The sequence below is a fragment of the Macaca mulatta genome, chromosome 19, assembly GCF_049350105.2.
Source record: "Macaca mulatta isolate MMU2019108-1 chromosome 19, T2T-MMU8v2.0, whole genome shotgun sequence".
NCBI lineage: Eukaryota > Metazoa > Chordata > Mammalia > Primates > Cercopithecidae > Macaca > Macaca mulatta.
Genome location: NC_133424.1, coordinates 20799193 through 20818021, shown reverse-complemented (window position 1 = coordinate 20818021; position 18829 = coordinate 20799193). Strand labels below are relative to the sequence as shown.

General features: G+C 40.1%; 2 protein-coding genes and 1 long non-coding RNA gene across 3 annotated transcripts in view; 2 read left to right on the top strand and 1 right to left on the bottom strand.

Moving 5' to 3' along the window:
• Positions 1-18829, top strand: part of ZNF682 (zinc finger protein 682) — a 240482-nt gene that overhangs the window by 59766 nt on the left and 161887 nt on the right. The gene's annotated exons all lie outside the window — the stretch shown is intronic.
• LOC100429350 (uncharacterized) overlaps positions 1-18829 on the bottom strand; it is a 278342-nt gene that overhangs the window by 186295 nt on the left and 73218 nt on the right. The window contains 4 exon segments of the mRNA XM_077978589.1: positions 5543-5560; positions 7824-7901; positions 7988-8102; positions 8105-8556. Coding sequence (XP_077834715.1) covers positions 5543-5560; positions 7824-7901; positions 7988-8102; positions 8105-8556 — 663 coding nt within the window.
• LOC144336937 (uncharacterized) overlaps positions 1-18829 on the top strand; it is a 53681-nt gene that overhangs the window by 5838 nt on the left and 29014 nt on the right. The window lies entirely within an intron of this gene.

Genomic DNA, 18829 nt, shown 5'->3' with positions numbered 1-18829 from the left:
TGGGATTACAGGTGTGAGCCACAGTGCCCAACCTATTTATTTATTTATTTATTTATTTATTTTGTGATGGAGTTTTGCTCTTCTGGCCCAGGCTCCGCCTCCTGGGTTCAAGTGATTCTCCTGGCTTAGCCTCCCATGTAGCTGGGATTATAGGTGCCTGCCACCACACTCGGCTAACTTTTTGTATTTTTAGTAGAGACGGGTTTTCACCATCACGGCCAGACTGGTCTTTAAGTCCTGACATCAGGTGATCTGCCTGCCTTGGTCTCCCAAAAGGCTGGGATTACAGGCATGAACCACTGTGCCTAGTCTCATTTATTTTTCGGAATGGACCTCACTGTGTCAACCAGGCTGATTTGCACATTTTGCTGCTGCCTGAACTTCCCAAACTCAGATGATCCTCATTTCAGTCTCTCAGGTAGCTGTGTTACAAGTATGTGCCATCATACCCAGCTAGCTTATTTGTTTTTTTTTTTCGTAGAGACGGAGTTTGCCATGTTGCCTAGGCCTCTCGTGAACTCCTGGGATCAACTGATCAGCCTACCTTGGCCTTCCAAAGTCCTAAGATTATATTTCATTTTTTTAAGTAGTCTAATTAATTTATATTTAAAATAATTGCTTCAAGAAATAAAGTTGTTGTCCAGGAGCTGTGGCTTATGCCTGTATCCGCCAGCACATTGGGAAGCCCAGGCGGGTGGATCACCTGAGGTCAGGAGTTTGAGATCAGCCTAATCAATATGATGAAACCCTCTCTCTACTAAAAATACAAAAATTAGCCGGGTGTGGTGGCATGTGCCTGTAGTCCAAGCTACTGGGGAGCCTGAGACAAAAGAATCGCTTGAACCCAGGAGGCGGAGGTTGCAGTGAGCCAAGATTGTGCCATTGCACTCCAGCCTGGGCAACAAGAGGGAAACTCTGTCTAAAACAAAACAAAAAAAAAAAGTGAAGTTGTTATATTGTTATCATTTTATGTGTTTCTAGTAGTTACTTTTTTCTCATTTCCTGTTTGACTTCCTTAATTTTCATTTAAATTTGTACTGGCATGTTTTGAAATGTGGCTAAGTACCAAGTACCATTATATTTGCTTCCACCATCACCATCTTACTTCTGAAAAGAGACCTAGACTTCTTTTTCATTACCATAACCACTCGACTTCTACCACAAAGACAAAAAGACAAGAGTGTGATTTTACATTACACACTCCTGGAAAAAAAAAGAGTTCTTGGCTGGGCGCGGTGGCTCAAGCCTGTAATCCCAGCACTTTGGGAGGCCGAGACGGGTGGATCACGAGGTCAGGAGATCGAGACCATCCTGGCGAACACAGTGAAACCCCGTCTCTACTAAAACTACAAAAAAACTAGCCGGGCGAGGTGGTGGGCGCCTGTAGTCCCAGCTACTTGGGAGGCTGAGGCAGGAGAATGGCGGGAACCCGGGAGGCGGAGCTTGCAGTGAGCTGAGATCCGGCCACTGCACTCCAGCCTGGGCAACAGAGCGAGACTCCGTCTCAAAAAAAAAAAAAAAAAAAAATAGAGTTCTTGTCTTGATGGAATTTCTAAAGACTAGGTGAGAGATTAAATCACTCCCAGGAGCTAGATAATTGCTGTTTTACTAACAAATGTTCATTTTAATTTCTATATTGTCTCAAGTCATGTGAATAATGAAGTAATAACCTTTATGCAGAAAATTTCAAAAAAACTTATTTTTAAATCAGTCATAATAGTAATCCAAGACAGAGAAATGAAGGCCTTTAATATTCACAATTTATATTTTAAAACTAACATGCTTCTAGAAATAAAGAAGGAAAGGAAGAAAAAAATATACAAACAAATGAAAGAGTAGCCTGGTCAACATGGTGAAAGCCTGCCTCTACTAAAAATAAAAAAATTAGCCAAGTGTGGGGATGCACACCTGTAATCTCAGCTACTCAGGAGGCTGAGGCACTAGAATTCCTTGAACCTGGAAGGCGGAGGTTGCAGTGAGCCGAGATTGCGTCACTGCACTCCAGCTTGGCTGACAGAATGAGACTCCATCTCAAACAAAACAAATCAAAAATGAAAACAAAACAAAACAAAAGAGAAGGAAGTGAGTGGATTACTCACAATAGCTAAGGTATGGAATCAACCTAAGTGTCCATCGATAGGGAATGGAGAAAAAAAATGTGGTATATGTACGCAATGAAATGCTATTCAGCCACCCCTTAAAAATAAGAAAGTCTTGTTATTTGCAACAATATTCATGAACCTGAAAAATATTATGCTAAGTAAAGTAAGCCAGCACAGAAAAACACATGCAAAAAAATCCTTTTTTTTTTTTTTTTTTTTTCTGAGATAGAGTTTAGCTCTTGTTGCCCAGGCAATGATGCAGTAACACCATTTTGGCTCACTGCAAACTCCGTCTCCTGGATTTAAGCAATTCTCCTACCTCAGCCTCCCCAGTACGTGTGATTACGGACACCCACCACCACACCTGGCTAATTTTTATATTTTTAGTAGAGACAGGGTTTAGCCATGTTATCCAGGCTGTTCTCGAACTGCTGACCTCAAACGATCCACCCACCTGGGCCTCCCAAATTGGTGGGATTACAGGCATAAGTCACCGCACCCAGCCCACATAATTCTATTTGCATGTAAAGTGTAAAAAAAAAAAAAGTAAACTCATCAGGCGCAGTGGCTCACGCCTGTAATCTCAGCACTTTGGAGAACAAGGCAGGGAAATCACAAGGTGAGGAGTTTGAGACCAGCCTGACCAACATGGTGAAACCCCATCTCTACTAAAAAAACAGAAAGTAGCGTGGGCGTGGTGGCGTGTGCCTGTAATCACAGCTACTAAGGAGGCTGAGGAAGGAGAATCGCTTGAGTACAAGAGCTGGAGGTTGCAGTGAGCCAAGATTGTGCCGTTTCCCTTCAGCCTGGGCAAAAGATTGAGACTCTGTCTCAAAAAGAAAAAGAAAAAAAAATTAAACTCATAGAAGTAGAAAGTCCAAAAAAAAAAAAAAAACTTCCTCTGTGTGGGTTTTTTTTGGCTGTTTAAGAGAGCTTCTTCATGATCTTTCAGGGATTATATTTCCTTCCATCTTCTGCATCCTTCTGTTCTTCAGACCATGGACAAAAAAAATACACAGAGAAGACACATTTGCTTTTTATCCACTTCATTTCCACTCACTGTTAGTCAGTGTGGTTACAACTGAGAATAGCAGTTTTCTGGCAGGATGGCCACTTTTCAGCAATAAACAATAAACTGAAAAAAATGTATAAATATTTTGTAAAAAGCTAATGCATTTTAAGAAAAACAAGCATATGCGTCAATGCTTGTGGTAAAATAAAGATTCATTTTGTTGATTTCTATTGAGCTCCCATAACATTTGATCAAAGCTAGCAAATATACAGCAGAAAAGGAATATTATTCTAAATAAGAATATTGTGAATGGTTATTTAGTCAATATAAGTAAAAATATGACCTCACTAATAGTCTCACCTATAGTTGCACATCAAAAGTTATTTTTTATTTAAAATTTTATTACATATAAGCATTCCATTTATATCACTTTCCTTTGCCATTTTGATGCCTTTTCCACTTTTTTTTTTTTTTTTTTTTTTTTAGGCAGAGTCTTGCTCTGTCGCCCAGGCTGGAGTGCAGTGGCACGATCTCAGCTCACTGCAAACTCCACCTCCCCGGTTCAAGCAATTCTCCTGCCTCAGCCTCCCCAGTAGCTGGGATTACAGGTGCCTGCCGCTACGCCCAGCTAAGTTTTGTATTTTTTAGTAGAGACGGGGTTTCACCATCTTGGCCAGGTTGGTCTTGAACTCCTGACCTCATGGTCCTCCTGCCTCGGCCTCCCAAAGTGCTGGGATTACAGGCATGAGCCACCGTGCCCGACCGCCTTTTCCACTTTATGTCAGTGGAAAATAGGCCAGCAGGTCCCAGGAAAGTACATGGTGCTATTGTTACTTTAACAACGATCATGAAGAGCACTTGCCTGGGTGCTATTCACGTGTCAGACATTGTTATTTGGCTTAAAGTACTGGTTTTGTAAACTTACTGGTAATATAAAATTCTTAGCTAAGACGATTTCATCTTATTCAAATATGTTTTATGAGATTTCATTGACATTTAAGAGTCTGAATTATTTGGAATATTGAAATTTTTCATGAACCCAAATTGAGTACTATAATCTTTTCCTACAAGCTTTTCTGAGGCAGAGTAAGATTTATAACATTTTGTTATCATATGGAAGAAGTGTATTAATCGTGTCTTCAGTAATCACTCTGAACACAGCATTCTCAGTTCCCAGTATGCACCGTGAGTCACTCAGGGGAAATTGGTATGTCTGTAAAGAGGCAGAAGAAAATGCTGAGTGGAAGTGCACCACACTGCACAGCAATGCTTTCCACATGCACCTATTAGGGTCTTCATTTAATTGGGCTGTTATTTGCCTGACTAGATACTTACTAAATTTAGTCATACTATTTTTTAACAACTAATGGCATCTGTTACCCATTAATTTTATACATTTGCTTTTTTTGAAAAACAAATCTTTTAATTGTACTCTAAATTGAGACTGCCTTTACAATCCTCAATTTTTCAATGTTAAAGTAAATCAGAGAAGAGCAATGTGTGTATATAGTGTGCATTTTCCTACCTATCAGAATTTTTCTTTCGTTGCCTTGGCAACCGTGAGAAGCCACCTATAAAATATTCCCTTTGAATACTTTAGTCAGGATTTTAGATTTCTAAGGTCAAAAACAATCATTGAGCAAAACCAAAATATTTGTTTCTTGTTAGTCATCTGGCCATTTCCAAAAGCATGGCAATTACACCAAGCCATTGAGATGTGGTTTTGATTCATTTTATCTCATTTCAAATGTTTTCTCTAATTGTTACTTTTGTCATGTTAATTTGAAAGAAACTATCTACATAACTAATCATGAATTCAAGAAATACTCATATTAAGGTGTTTACAGTTTAATCTTGTATTACAGTATAATAGAATCATCTATAATTAGAAGTTAATTATTTATAAATTCATTGTTTTTAAGGTTTTTCAAATGTGAAAACAAGTAATTAGGTATGCTTTTTGAAATAAGTTCAACTCTAGGATATTACCCACTGGGCTTCATGGTATTTCTGTAAGGAACAGTGTAAACCTGGGTCACCAGAATGGTGCAGACATGCTGATTGAATTAGAATGAGTTCAGCCTTTTTGGTAGACTATCGGTATCCCAGAGGCTGATCATTCACTACAACTTGCTAAGTGTTCTTCCATAATGCCAGTGAGCACTTTTACCCAGGTTACCCTTTTCCTCCCATTAATGTGGTCCTGTTGTCGTCTCCTGTTTCTTTTTTTCTTTTTTTTTTTTTTGAAACAGAGTCTCGCTCTGTCGCCCAGGCTGGAGTGCAGTGGCCGGATCTCAGCTCACTGCAAACTCCACCTCCCGGGTTTATGCCATTCTCCTGCCTCAGCCTCCTGAGTAGCTGGGACTACAGGCGCCCGCCACCTCGCCCGGCTAGTTTTTTGTATTTTTTAGTAGAGACGGGGTTTTACCGTGTTAGCCAGGATAGTCTCGATCTCCTGACCTCGTGATCCGCCCGTCTCGGCCTCCCAAAGTGCTGGGATTACAGCCTTGAGCCACCGCGCCCGGCCTGCCTCCTGTTTCTCTTAAGCTATCCCAGGTGAGAGGTGATTATTTCTTGTATGAATGAGAGTCCCTTTTTTACCCTCTGCCATAGGATTCTCTTATTCTTCATACTGGAAACAACATGAAGGAGGCAGGAACCATGACAGTATTTAATCATGTTTCCTGCCGTGTGACCACCATAAGCAGCTTGCAACATGTTCCACCTAGAAGTCACTTACTTTCAGGCCAGCAGCGGCATTTTTCTGTGTGTCTCTTTCTCTTAAAAGCACCTCTGATGAAGTTTAACACAATCAAGACAATCCCCATTTTGATAAGCACAAAGTCAACACATGAGGAACCTAATTTCATGAGTGATTTCCCACCACAGTCACATATGTTTTTGTTTTTGTTTTTGTTTTTTTGAGACGGAGTCTCGCTCTGTCGCCCAGGCTGGAGTGCAGTGGCCAGATCTCAGCTCACTGCAAGCTCCGCCTCCCGGGTTCATGCCATTCTCCTGCCTCAGCCTCCCAAGTAGCTGAGACTACAGGCGCCCGCCACCTCGCCCGGCTAGTTTTTTGTACTTTTTAGTAGAGACGGGGTTTCACCGTTTTAACCAGGATGGTCTTGATCTCCTGACCTCGTGATCCGCCCTCCTCGGCCTCCCAAAGTGCTGGGATTACAGGCATGAGCCACCACGCACGGCCCATAAGCCATAACATTTTACATTAATAAATTCAAGACAGGCTGGGTGTGGTGGCTCACACCTGTAATCCCAGCACTTTGGGAGGCCGAGGTGGACGGATCATTTGAGGTCAGGAGTGCAAGACTAGACTGGCCAACATGGTGAAATCTTCTTTGCACTAAAAACACACAAAAAAATTAGCTGGGCATGGTGGCACATGCCTACAGTTCCAGCTACTGGGGAAACTGAGGCAGGAGAATCGCTTGAACCCAGAAGGTGGAGGTTGAGGTGACCTGAGATCGTGCCATTGCACTCGGTCCTGGGCAACAAGAGTGAAACTCTGTCTCAAAAAAATAATAATAATAAAATAAATAAATAAGGCCGGGCGCGGTGGCTCAAGCCTGTAATCCCAGCACTTTGGGAGGCCGAGACGGGCGGATCACGAGGTCAGGAGATCGAGACCATCCTGGCGAACACGGTGAAACCCCGTCTCTACTAAAAAATACAAAAAAAAACTAGCCGGGCGAGGCGGCGGGCGCCTGCAGTCCTAGCTACTCGGGTGGCTGAGGCAGGAGAATGGCGTAAACCCGGGGGGCGGAGCTTGCAGTGAGCTGAGATCCGGTCACTGCACTCTAGCCCGGGCGACAGAGCCAGACTCCGTCTCAAAAAAAAAATAAAATAAAATAAAATAAAATAATAAATAAATTCAAGACAAAGCAGAAAGTATACATTTGCTTTCAGCATTTTTGAGGTGTTTAGTTTTCTATTAGTCACCTTATTTATTTGTTTTGTTCCCATAAATGCTCCAATTTTATTTATTTGTTTTGTTCCAGTGAGTAGGCATTAATGGTTCTTCCACATTTTTATATTTGTACAATTTTTCTCAAGGATAATAGCTTTCCTGTGAAATAAGGTGTAAGCACTGATTAAAAGTTTTGCCACATTCTTCACACTTATAGGAGTTTTGACAGTATTGACAGTATGGCAATCATACTGCCAAACAAGCATACTGCCATAGAATCCAGTGTGGCAACCATATAATGGCTTTGTCACATTTTATACATTTCTAGGGCATCACACTAGTATAATTTATTTTTATGTATAGGAACTTTGGGGGTGTTGGTAAAAGCACTGTCACGTCTTTCAGGTTTGTAGATTTCCTCTTCAGCATGAATTAGCGCCATGTCTCTTAAGAGTTCAGAACTTATAGCCAGGTGTTGTGGCTCATGCCTGTAATCCCAGCACTTTATAAGGATAAGGCAGGTGGATCACGTGAGGTTAGGAGTTGGAGACCAGCCTGGCAAACATGGCAAAACCCCATCTTTCCTAAAAATACAAAAATTAGCTAGGTGTAGTGGTGGGCATGCACCTGTAATCCCAGCTACTTGGGAGGCTGGGGCAGGAGAATGGCTTTAACCCAGGAGGTGGAAGTTGTAGTGAGCTGAGATCTTGCCATGGCACTCTAGCCTAGGTGACAAGAGTGAAAATCCATCTCAATTAAAAAAAAAAAAAAAAGAATTGAGAACTTGTTATAGGCTTTGTCACATTCTTCACACTTGTAGGGTTTCTGACCAGTATGAATTATGTGTAACAAGGGTTGAGAACTTTGTTAAAAAAGCTTTATCACATTCTTCATATTTGTAGGGTTTATGTTCCATATAAATTCTCTTATGTAGTAGGAGCTGAGGGCTGGTTAAAGGCTTTCCCATATTCATCACATTCATAGAGTTTCTCTCCAGTATGAATTATCTTATGTTTATTAAAAGTGGAGGAACATTTAAAATATTTGCCACATTCTTCACTATGTAGGTTTTCTGTTCAATATTAATTCTCTCATGTTTATTAAGGTCTGAGGACCAGTTAAAAGCTTTGCCACATTCTTCACATTTTTAAGGTTTCCCTCCAGTATGAACTAACTTATGTGTAGTAAAGTCTGAGGACCCATTGAAGGCTTTGCCACATTCTTCACATTTGTAGGATTTCTCTCCAGTATGAATTTTCTTATGTGTAGTGAGGTTTGAGGAGTGCTTAAAGGCTTTGCCATATTCTTTACATTTGTAGGGTTTCTTTCCAGTATAAATTCTCTGATGTGTAGTGAGGTTTGCAGATTGATTAAAATCTCTGCCACATTCTTTACATCTGTAAGGTTTCTCTCCTATATGAATTTTCTTACAGGTAGTAAGGGTTGAGGACCAGTTAAGAGCTTTGCCAAATACTATGCATTTGAAAGGACTTTTTCCAGTAAGTCTTATCTTATGTCTGTTTGAATTTGAAAACTTAGGAAAGACTTTTCCATATTTATCACATTGAAATATTTTTTTCTGGGTGTTTGTCAAACATTGGTTAAGTCCATTATAATCTCTTTTGTGCAACTTATGCTCACCCACACTTTTACAGCCTTTTTTTTTTTTTTTTTTTTACTGTAAATTGTCATGTCTGCATTTTTCATATCTTCTCGGTAGCACGTTTTGGAAAGAATCTTTTATGCTCTGCTCTGACCAAAGTTCTTGGGCAAAATGAGAATACATAACTGAAAGAAACAACGAAAACACACTACTTCAATTGCTAGACTCAGATAAATACACTTTGCAAATCTAACCAATAAAATTATACAAACTACATAAGCAAGATGACATAGCAAAATACTACCAACTGCAATTTCTTCCTGGACATATAAATTTAACAAAAACATACTGACCAAAATACATTTGTAAAAAATTTATACATGAGTTAAGTGTGTGAAGGGCCACAGGTTAGCACAATGCAAAGGAGCCATATAGAAGAAAAAGAAAGCTCTGTCACTTATACTCAACACAGCTCTTCCTGCTGTCCAGTATAACATTGTGCTTTCAAAAGTAAATTGCCAGCTGGGCATGATGGCTCATGCCTGTAATCCAAGTACTTTGGAAGGCAGAGGTGGGTGAATCACGAGGTCAAGACTTCAAGACCAGCCGGGCGCGGTGGCTCAAGCCTGTAATCCCAGCACTTTGGGAGGCCGAGACGGGCGGATCACGAGGTCAGGAGATCGAGACCATCCTGGCTAACACGGTGAAACCCCGTCTCTACTAAAAATACAAAAAATTAGCCGGGTGCGGTGGCGGGCGCCTGTAGTCCCAACTACTCGGGAGGCTGAGGCAGGAGAATGGCGTGAACCCGGGAGGCGGAGCTTGCAGTGAGCTGAGATCCAGCCATTGCACTCCAGCCTGGGCGGCAGAGCGAGACTCCGTCTCAAAAAAAAAAAAAAAAAAAAAAAAGAATTCAAGACCAGCCAGGCCAAGATGATGAAACCCCGTCTCTACTAAAAACACAAAAAAATTAGCCTGATGTGGTGGAGGATACCTTTAATCCCAGCTACTTGGCAAAGGTAGAGAATTGCTTGAACCAGGGAGGCGGAGGTTGCAGTGAGCCAAGATTGCACCACTGCACTCCAGTCTGGGCAACAAAGGGAGACTCCGTCTCAAAAAAAAAAAAAAAAAAGTAAATTGCTGGCCAGGCATAATGGCTTATGCCTGTATTCCTAGCACTTTGGGAAGGCAAGGCGGGTGGATCAACTGAAGTCAAAAGTTTGAGACCAGCCTGACCAACATGGTGAATCCCCAACGCTACTAAAAATTAAAAAAAAAAATTAGCCAGGCATGGTAACAGGCACCTTTAATCCTAGGTACCTGGAGGCTGAGGCAGGAGAATTGCTTCAACTGTGGAGGCAGAGATTGTAGGGAGTCAAGATTATGCCCCTGCACTCCAGCCTAGGTAACAGAGAGAGACTGTCTCTCACACACATAGACACACACAAATGTAAATTGCCAACTCCTGGTTTATTTAAAAAAAAAAACAAATAAGAAAAATATTGGCACATACATCTTTATTTCCGGCTTCTAGGAACTTTTTTAGACACTGGTTAATGTCTCCCATGACATAAAATGCTGAAAGAAATGGTGATATACATTGGAATGACAGTTTGAGTCTGCTGAGTCTAAAGGTAAATGTTACAGAAGCAGAGAAACTGCAGGAACCCAAACAGGAAAGGGGTGTAGCAAATGACTACTAAGAAGAAATATGAATAAGCTGATTTAATTAATCAATAAACACAAAATTTTAGACAAGACTCATCCTAAAAACATGTTTGAGAAATTCTCAGAATCTCTAGCCAAGACAATTTATTTCAGACTACACCAGGACAAAGCTATATTATAAAGATTGTAACAGGTAGCTTTTTGTTATGTCGGAATCTCAAAGATTACAATGTATACAAAATATTTGGGCAACATGACCCCATTAAAAAAATTATAAAATTTTTAAAAGCAACTATAAAAACTGTATAAAGTAATTTTAAAAATTCAGAATACATTGAACAGGCCACACTTGGTGGCTCACTCCTGTAATCCTTATACACTGGGAGGCCAAGTGGGAAAATTACATGAGGTCAGGAGTTTGAGACCAGCCAGGCCAACATGGTGAAACCCTGTATCTACTAAAAATACAAAAATTAGCTGGGCATGGTGGCCTGTGCCTGTAATCCCAGGTACTTGGGAGACTGACACATGAGAATTGCTTGAACCCAGGAGGGGAAGGTTGCAGTAAGTGAAGATTGTACCACTGCACTCCAGGCTGGGCAACAGAGCAAGACTGTCTCAAAAATAAAATAAAATAAAATGAAGTAGGCCTGGCACGGTGGCTCACGCCTGTAATCCCAGTACTTTGGGAGGCCGAGGTGGGTGGATCATTTGAGTTCAGGAGTTTAGGATCAGCCTGGCCAACATGGTGAAACCTAGTCTCCAGCAAAAATACAAAAATCAGCCGAGTGTGGAGGCAGGCACCTGTAATCCCAGCTACTGGGAGGCTGAGGCAGGAGACTCGCTTGAACCTAGGAGGCAGAGGCTGCAGTGAGCCAGTATCATTGCAGTGAGCCACTATTGTGCCATGGCACTCCAGCCTGGGAGACAGAGCGAGACTCTGTCTCAGAAAAATAAATAAATAAAATTGAATAATATTCAGTAAGTGAAATAGGAACACAGACAACTAATGAAGATCAGAAAAATGAGGATGACAAGAAAAAATCTTAAAATAGCAAAAACCAAAAATTGTGGATATAAAAAATACAAAAAAAACCACTGAAAAATTTCTTAAGAGAAAAAATAATGTAAACATGAAGAAGCTGAACAAACTAGGACACACACAAAGATATTTATAACAAACACAACTATAAGCAAAATTTCAAAAATCACAGATAAGAAGAGAATTTTGGGAGCTGCAAGATTAAAAAATGTGTCATCTGTAAGCATAGTCTCATGAGATAACCAGCAAATTTATCAAAAAAAAAGTTTTACAGGTCAGAAGGAAACTGTGATATTGTTAAAGTTATAATTTTAAAAAGTCACGTGAGAATAATACCATCAGCAGAATCGTACCACCAAATAAAAAGAAGTCCTTCCACAATAACCAAATCCTGAGAAAGCATATTGGCACTGCATATGCCCTACATATCAAAGATGCTGAAAGGAGTTTCTTCCACTGAAAATAACATAATGCAAGAAAACAACACATAATCAGATGAAAATACATAACTTTCTGGGAAAGATATGCACATACACAAAAATGGAATTGCTTACTTATCATTATCATAAGGGTGCAGAAAACACTTTCAGCTATTTAAAACTTAAAAGATAAAGTAGAGAAATTATTACAAACATTGTTTTTTAGCAACAATGGAAATTACATTGGCATACCTATGTTACCCATTTTCCCTGTATATGTTTCTCTAGCCACCTATCTTATATCTGTATCTATATGTATATAAAAGACTGCCAAAGAAGAGTAGGTTAAAGGTGATTTTTTTTTTTTTTTTTTTTTTTTTTGAGACGGAGTCTTGCTCTGTCTCCCAGGCTGGAGTGCAGTGGCACGATCTCGGCTCACTGCAAGCTCCGCCTCCTGGGTTTACGCTATTCTCCTGGCTCTCAGCCTCCCGAGTAGCTGGGACTACAGGCGCTCGCCACCTCGCCCGGCTAGTTTTTTGTACTTTTTAGTAGAGACGGGGTTTCACCGTGTTAGCCAGGATGGTCTCGATCTCCTGACCTTGTGATCCGCCCGTCTCGGCCTCCCAAAGTGCTGGGATTACAGGCTTGTACAAACATTGTTAATGAATATATAAAACATAAAAAATATAATTAGCAAAATCAATAACAAAGTTGAAGGCAGATGTAATCATGAAGATTTTTTGCATTCAACTGAAGTTAATTTTTTACTACACTTAAATATATGGTTGGATCTTTTACAGGTTTTATGTAATCCCCAAGATACTACTAAGAAAATATCTGTATAGATACACAAAAGAAAATAAGAAGAAAATTGAAAGCATATCAATACAAAAATTAAAAAAATATACAAAAAGGCAGAAAAAGAATGAGAGACAAAGATACAAGAATCAAATAAAAGAACTAATAAAGTAATATTGGCCAGGTGTGGTGGCTCATGCCTGTAATCCCAGCACTGTGGGAAGCCAAGGAAGGCGGACCACTTAAGGTCAGGAATTCAAGCCCAGCCTGGCCAACATGGCATAAACCCATCTCTACTAAAAATACCAAAAATTAGCCCAGTGTGGTAGCAGGTGCCTGTAATCCCAGCTGCTCAGGTGGCTGAGACAGGAGAATCGCTTGGACCCAGGAGGTGGAGGTTGCAGTGATCTGAGATTGCACCATTGCACTCTAACCTGGATGAAAGAATGAGACTCCATCACACACACAAAAAAAGATAAGTTTTTCTTTTTCAGAAAACTATTTAAATATATATATATATATATACACACAATTATCTTTCCAATCAAGAGACATACTTTCAATAAAAAGCATTATTAAACAATTTTACGAGCTTGACCAACATGGCAAAACCCTGTCTCTACAAAAAAAGCAAAAATTAGCCAAGTGTGGTTGTGTGCACCTGTAATCCCACCTACTCGGGAGGCTGAGGCAGGATAATCGCTTGAACCCAGAAGGTGGAGGTTGCAGTGAGCCAAGTTTGCGCCACTTGCACTCTAGCCTGGGTGACAGAGTGAGACACCATCTCAAAAAAAAAAAAAAAAAAAAATTAAAAATCAAGATCCAACTGGCCTTTCTACAAGAGTCACCTCAGATCTAATGATAATGACTGAAAGTGGTAAGATGGAAGGAGAAATTTCATGTAAATATTAATCAAATGAGAGCAGAAGAGGTCAAAATAATATTACACAAGCTACATCTTAAGTCAAAAACTGTCATATTTTATAAAATGTACTTTAAGTCAAAACTTCACAAAGACACAGAAGGACATTAAACAATATATAGATTCATTCACTGGGAACCTATCAAAAATTTGTTTGTACATGTGTGTATTTGTGTGTGTGTGTGTGTGTTTCAAATTAGGGTTTCAAATATATAAAGCAAATACTAACAAAACTGAATAAACATATAGAGAGAAATATAATTATAGCAGGATATTTCAATACCCCACTTGCTATAATAATAATGACATATTTGAAAATCCATGTTTATTGTACCACTATTCACAAAAGACAAAAGGCTGAAGCAACTCAGATGTCTCTTGATTTATAAACATATCAAAAAATGTAACATATACATACGATGAAATATTATTCCACCTTAAAAAGAACAATCTTGTCACATTTTAAGATGACCTGGAGAATATTATGTCACCTGAATTAATCCAGTAACAAAATTACGGATACTCTATGATTCCACTTATATGAGGTATCTTAAGAAGTCAAAATCATGCCGGGCACGGTGTTTCACGCCTGTAATCCCAGCACTTTGGGAGGCCAAGGCGGGCGGATCACGAGGTCAGGAGATCGAGACCATCCTGGCTAATACACTGGAATCCCATCTCTACTAAAAATGCAAAAAATTAGCCAAGCACGATGTCAGGCGCCTCTAGTCCCAGCTACTGGGGAGGCTGAGGCAGGAGAATGGCGTGAACCCGGGAGGCGGAACTTGCAGTGAGCCGAGATTGCGCCACATCACTCCAGCCTGGGAGACAGCGCGAGACTCCGTCAAAATAAATAAATAAATAAATAAATAAGAAGTCAAAATCATAAAAAGAGAAAGTGGAAGGTTTGTCTATCTAGGGCTGGAACGAGGGTAAAATTAGCAGTTGTTACTTAATGGATATTGAGTTTAAGTTTTACAAGACGTAAAGTTTCTAGAAGTCTTTTGCATAACAATGCAAATATATTTAACATCCCTGAAATGAACAGCTTTTTTTTGAGACAGGGTCTCACTCTTTCAACCAAGATGGAATGTAGAGGCACAATTTTGACTCTCCCTCAATCTCCAACGTAGATGGGACCACAGGTGCACACCACTACGCCTGGCAATTATCAATTTTTTTTTTTTAATAGAGAAAGGTCTCCATATGTTGCCCAAGCTGGTCTCAAGCTTTTGGGCTCCAGGGATCCTTCTGTCTTGGCCTCCCAAAATCCTTGGATTACAGATGAGAGCCACAACCATGCCTGGCCGTGAAATATACACTTCAATAGATTTAAGGCGGTACATTTTATGTTATGTGTTTTTAAAACATTTCTTTTAAAGAAAACCTGAAAAAAATACAGAATTATAAATCTTTTTGAAAATTACCTTCAAATCACTAAAGTTTTCTTCTCACAAAAGGAAATATATATTCATTATTAAACACACAGTAAAAATAAGACTATATCCATGACAACTCACTTAGATAAGATAAAACTACCATTGAAAATCAGCTAAGAAAGAATATAGGATAGACGGGTGGATCACGAGGTCAGGAGATCGAGACCATCCTGGCTAACACGGTGAAACCCCGTCTCTACTAAGAAATACAAAAAACTAGCCGGGCGAGGTGGCGGGCGCCTGTAGTCCCAGCTACCTGGGAGGCTGAGGCCGGAGAATGACGTGAACCCGGGAGGCGGAGCTTGCAGTGAGCTGAGATCCGGCCACTGCACTCCAGCCTGGGCTACAGAGTGAGACTCCGTCTCAAAAAATAAAAATAAAAAAAAATTAAAAAAAAAGATATAACTAAAATTGGGATCATATTTATAAATAAACATACATACATATGTAATCTGATTGTGATGAACATGCATAATTTATCTCTTAATTAAACCTCAAATTGACTTAAACTGTACAAACAGAATTTCAAATTGTCTAAAATTGTAATACGAAAGTAAAACCAACAGACACAAAAAACTGATGTTAAGAAACCTACACTGAGGCCAGGTGCAGTGGCTCATATCTGTAATCTTAGCTCCTTGGAAAGCTGAGGCACGAGAATTGGTTTGAACTCAGGAGGTGGAGGTTGCAGTAAGCCAAGCCCACACCACTGCACTCCAGCCTGGGCTACAGAATGTGACTCTGTCTCACAAAAACAAAAAGATTGTCTAGGTAACTGGAATATTTAACTATTACTGTGTACTCATCAAATGCGGGTATTTTGAATCATTGGCATGCACTGTGTGGCAGTAAAATTTCAGAGAATATGCGGTATAATTATAAATAGAAGATTCTAATGAGAAACTTTTAATAAATAAGCATTTAAAAGAAACTAGAGTTATATTTATGTTTTAAATATATGCTATTCTTACACAAAATGAAACTGCTGTAATTCAACTTTAGAAGCAAAGAATAGCCTTACATTGTTAAATACAGAAAATATATGTATTTACTTTGCAGAACAGGGTTAGACCTTCTGATATGTAAAACAAATATTAGGAAATAAACTATGTTATTATTCAGATATAGGCTGAAGAAAGTAGAGGAAAATCCTATAATTCCTTTTTGCCAGCAGCAAAATTAAATTTATAAGTAAATACTTGAGTAAATACAGATTACCTACTAATTATCTAATTTACTGCAGGCATAATATGCAAATTCTAGCATATTGTTTTAAATATCTGAATCTAAAATTACAGAAAAATTTGCAGTAGAAAATAGAAAGTAAAAATGTATAAGGAGAGTGACATTAGTAAGATAAAAAGACTACCTGGGCGCAGTGGCTCAGCCTGTAATCCCAGCACTTTGGTAGGCTGAGGCATGCAGGTCAAGAGATTGAGACCATCCTGGCCAACATGGTGAAACCCCGTCTCTACTAAAAATAAAAAATTAGCCAGGCATGGTGGCAGGCGCCTGTAATCCTAGCTACTTGGGAGGCTGAGGCAGGAGAATCGCTTGAACCAGGGAGATGGAGGTTGCAGTGAGCCAAGACCGCACCATTGCACTATAGCCTGGGCAAAAGGAGCAAAACTCCATCTCAAAAAAAAAAAAAGAAAAAGAAAACAAATTGCAAAAAAAAAAAAAAAAAGAAAGAAAAGACTAAAGTGCCCTATTTTCATATCCTCTTACAGGAAAAAAAAAAAAATCAGCCATACCTGACAAAAATGCCTTTATGAGAGAATCAGGTATTGTGGCTCACACCTGTAATGACAGCTACATGGTACATTAAGGTTATGAAACTGCTTCAGGACAGGATTTCGAGACCAGCCTGGGTTATGTAGCAAGATGCCATCTCCAAAATAAGTGCCTGTAAGAGAGATTTGAGATCTATGGAGGGAGTTGTGAAATGCTGTTAAAGCTTAAGATTGAGAATTGTTCTATTCAGAAGGTAGGCCCTCATATAGGTGGGAAACTAAAGGAACCCTGTTCTTGGCTACAGACAAGGCTAGGGTTTACCCAACTTGGTCCCACTGACATTTCTGAACTTACTTTGTAACCATCCCAAACTCCTCCCAGACAGTCTGGGAGAGGTCCAGCCATTCCAGAGACCTGGAGGAAGGCACCCATTTACAGCCATGTAGGCAGGCCTGCAGACCTTGGCCTTTACTGTGGTCCCTGAAGCAGTTCAATGACTCAGTTTCATTTAACTGAGCCAAGTATGTGGTCCGTTCTGCCTATACAGAAACCCTCACAGGGTTACTTGAGGAAATGCTCTCTGATACTCACTGAAAGCCATACTCATCCACATCCTGATATAAGGCTTACCATAAGCAGTCCTGACTGCAAAAACATGCCCTAGTGTCTGCCCTGTGGAGCAAAGTCCTGAAGGATATTCAGTCTAAAAATAAAATGGAAATTACAACTACCCAAGCCCCTATACCAAGCCAACTAAAGGTAGACCCTAGTGCAGACCCAGCAGCTTTGTGACTAAGCTACAACCCCTCTTCAGTACAAATTCAGAGAAGATCTCATCACCCTAAGGGCCAACAAAAGAAGATCTTTACCTTCTAAAATCAGTTTGTGAAAACTTGAAGAGGTACTTGCTCCATTGAATTCAGACACCAATACAAAACCATATTGTGCCCATTGTCAATGCTTCTTTTTTTTTTTTTTTTTTTTTTTTTTTTGTGAGATGCCGTTTTGCTCTTGTTGCCCAGGCTGAAGTGCATTGGTGTGATCTTGGCTCACTGCAACCTCTGCCTCCCGTGTTCAAGCGATTCTCCTGTCTCAGCCTCCTGAGTTGCTGGGATTACAGACTCATGTCACCACACTCGGCTAATTTTTGTATTTTTAGTAGAGACGAGGTTTCATCATATTGGTCAGACTGGTCTCAAACTCCTGACCTCAGGTGATCCACACACTTTGGCCTCCCAAAGTGCTGGGATTACAGGTGTGAGCCACGGAGTCTGGCCAATGCTTCTATTTTAATGTAGCACTGGAAGTATGTGGCAGAAGAATTAGTCATAGAAATAAAAAAAAAATCGGCCAGGCGCGGTGGCTCAAGTCTGTAATCCCAGCACTTTGGGAGGCCGAGATGGGTGGATCACAAGGTCAGGAGATCGAGACCATCCTGGCTAACAGGTGAAACGCCATCTCTACTAAAAAATACAAAAAACTAGCCGGGTGAGGTGGCGGGCGCCTGTAGTCCCAGCTACTCGGGAGGCTGAGGCAGGAGAATGGCCTAAATCTGGGAGGCGGAGCTTGCAGTGAGCTGAGATCCGGCCACTGCACTCCAGCTTGGGCGACAGAGTGAGACCCCGTCTCAAAAAAAATAAAAAATAAAAATAAAAATAAATCTATTGAAATAAAAAAAAATAAGTAAAAAGTTGCTGCTTGTAGATCATACAATTGTATATATAAAAAACTATAAACAGTACATAAAAATCTGTCTAAACTAATAAACACACTCAGTAAATTAGCAAAATACAAAATTAACGTAGAAGTATATATATGGTTTTTATACACTTTTTTTTTTTTTTTTTTTGAAAGAGTCTTGCTCTTGTTGACCAGCCTGGAGTGCAATGGTGCGATCTTGGCTAACTGCAACCTCCACCTCCCAGGTTCAAGCGATTCTCCTGCCTCAGCCTCCCGAGTAGCTGGGATTATAGGCATGCACCACCACACCCAGCTAATTTTTGTATTTTCAATAGGGACAGGATTTCTCCATGTTAGTTAGGTTGGTCTTGAACTCCCCACCTCAGTTGATACACCTGCCTCAGTCTCCCTAAGTGCTGGAATTACAGGCATTGGCCACCGTGCCTGGCTATGGTTTCATACACTTAAAACAGACTATCTGACAA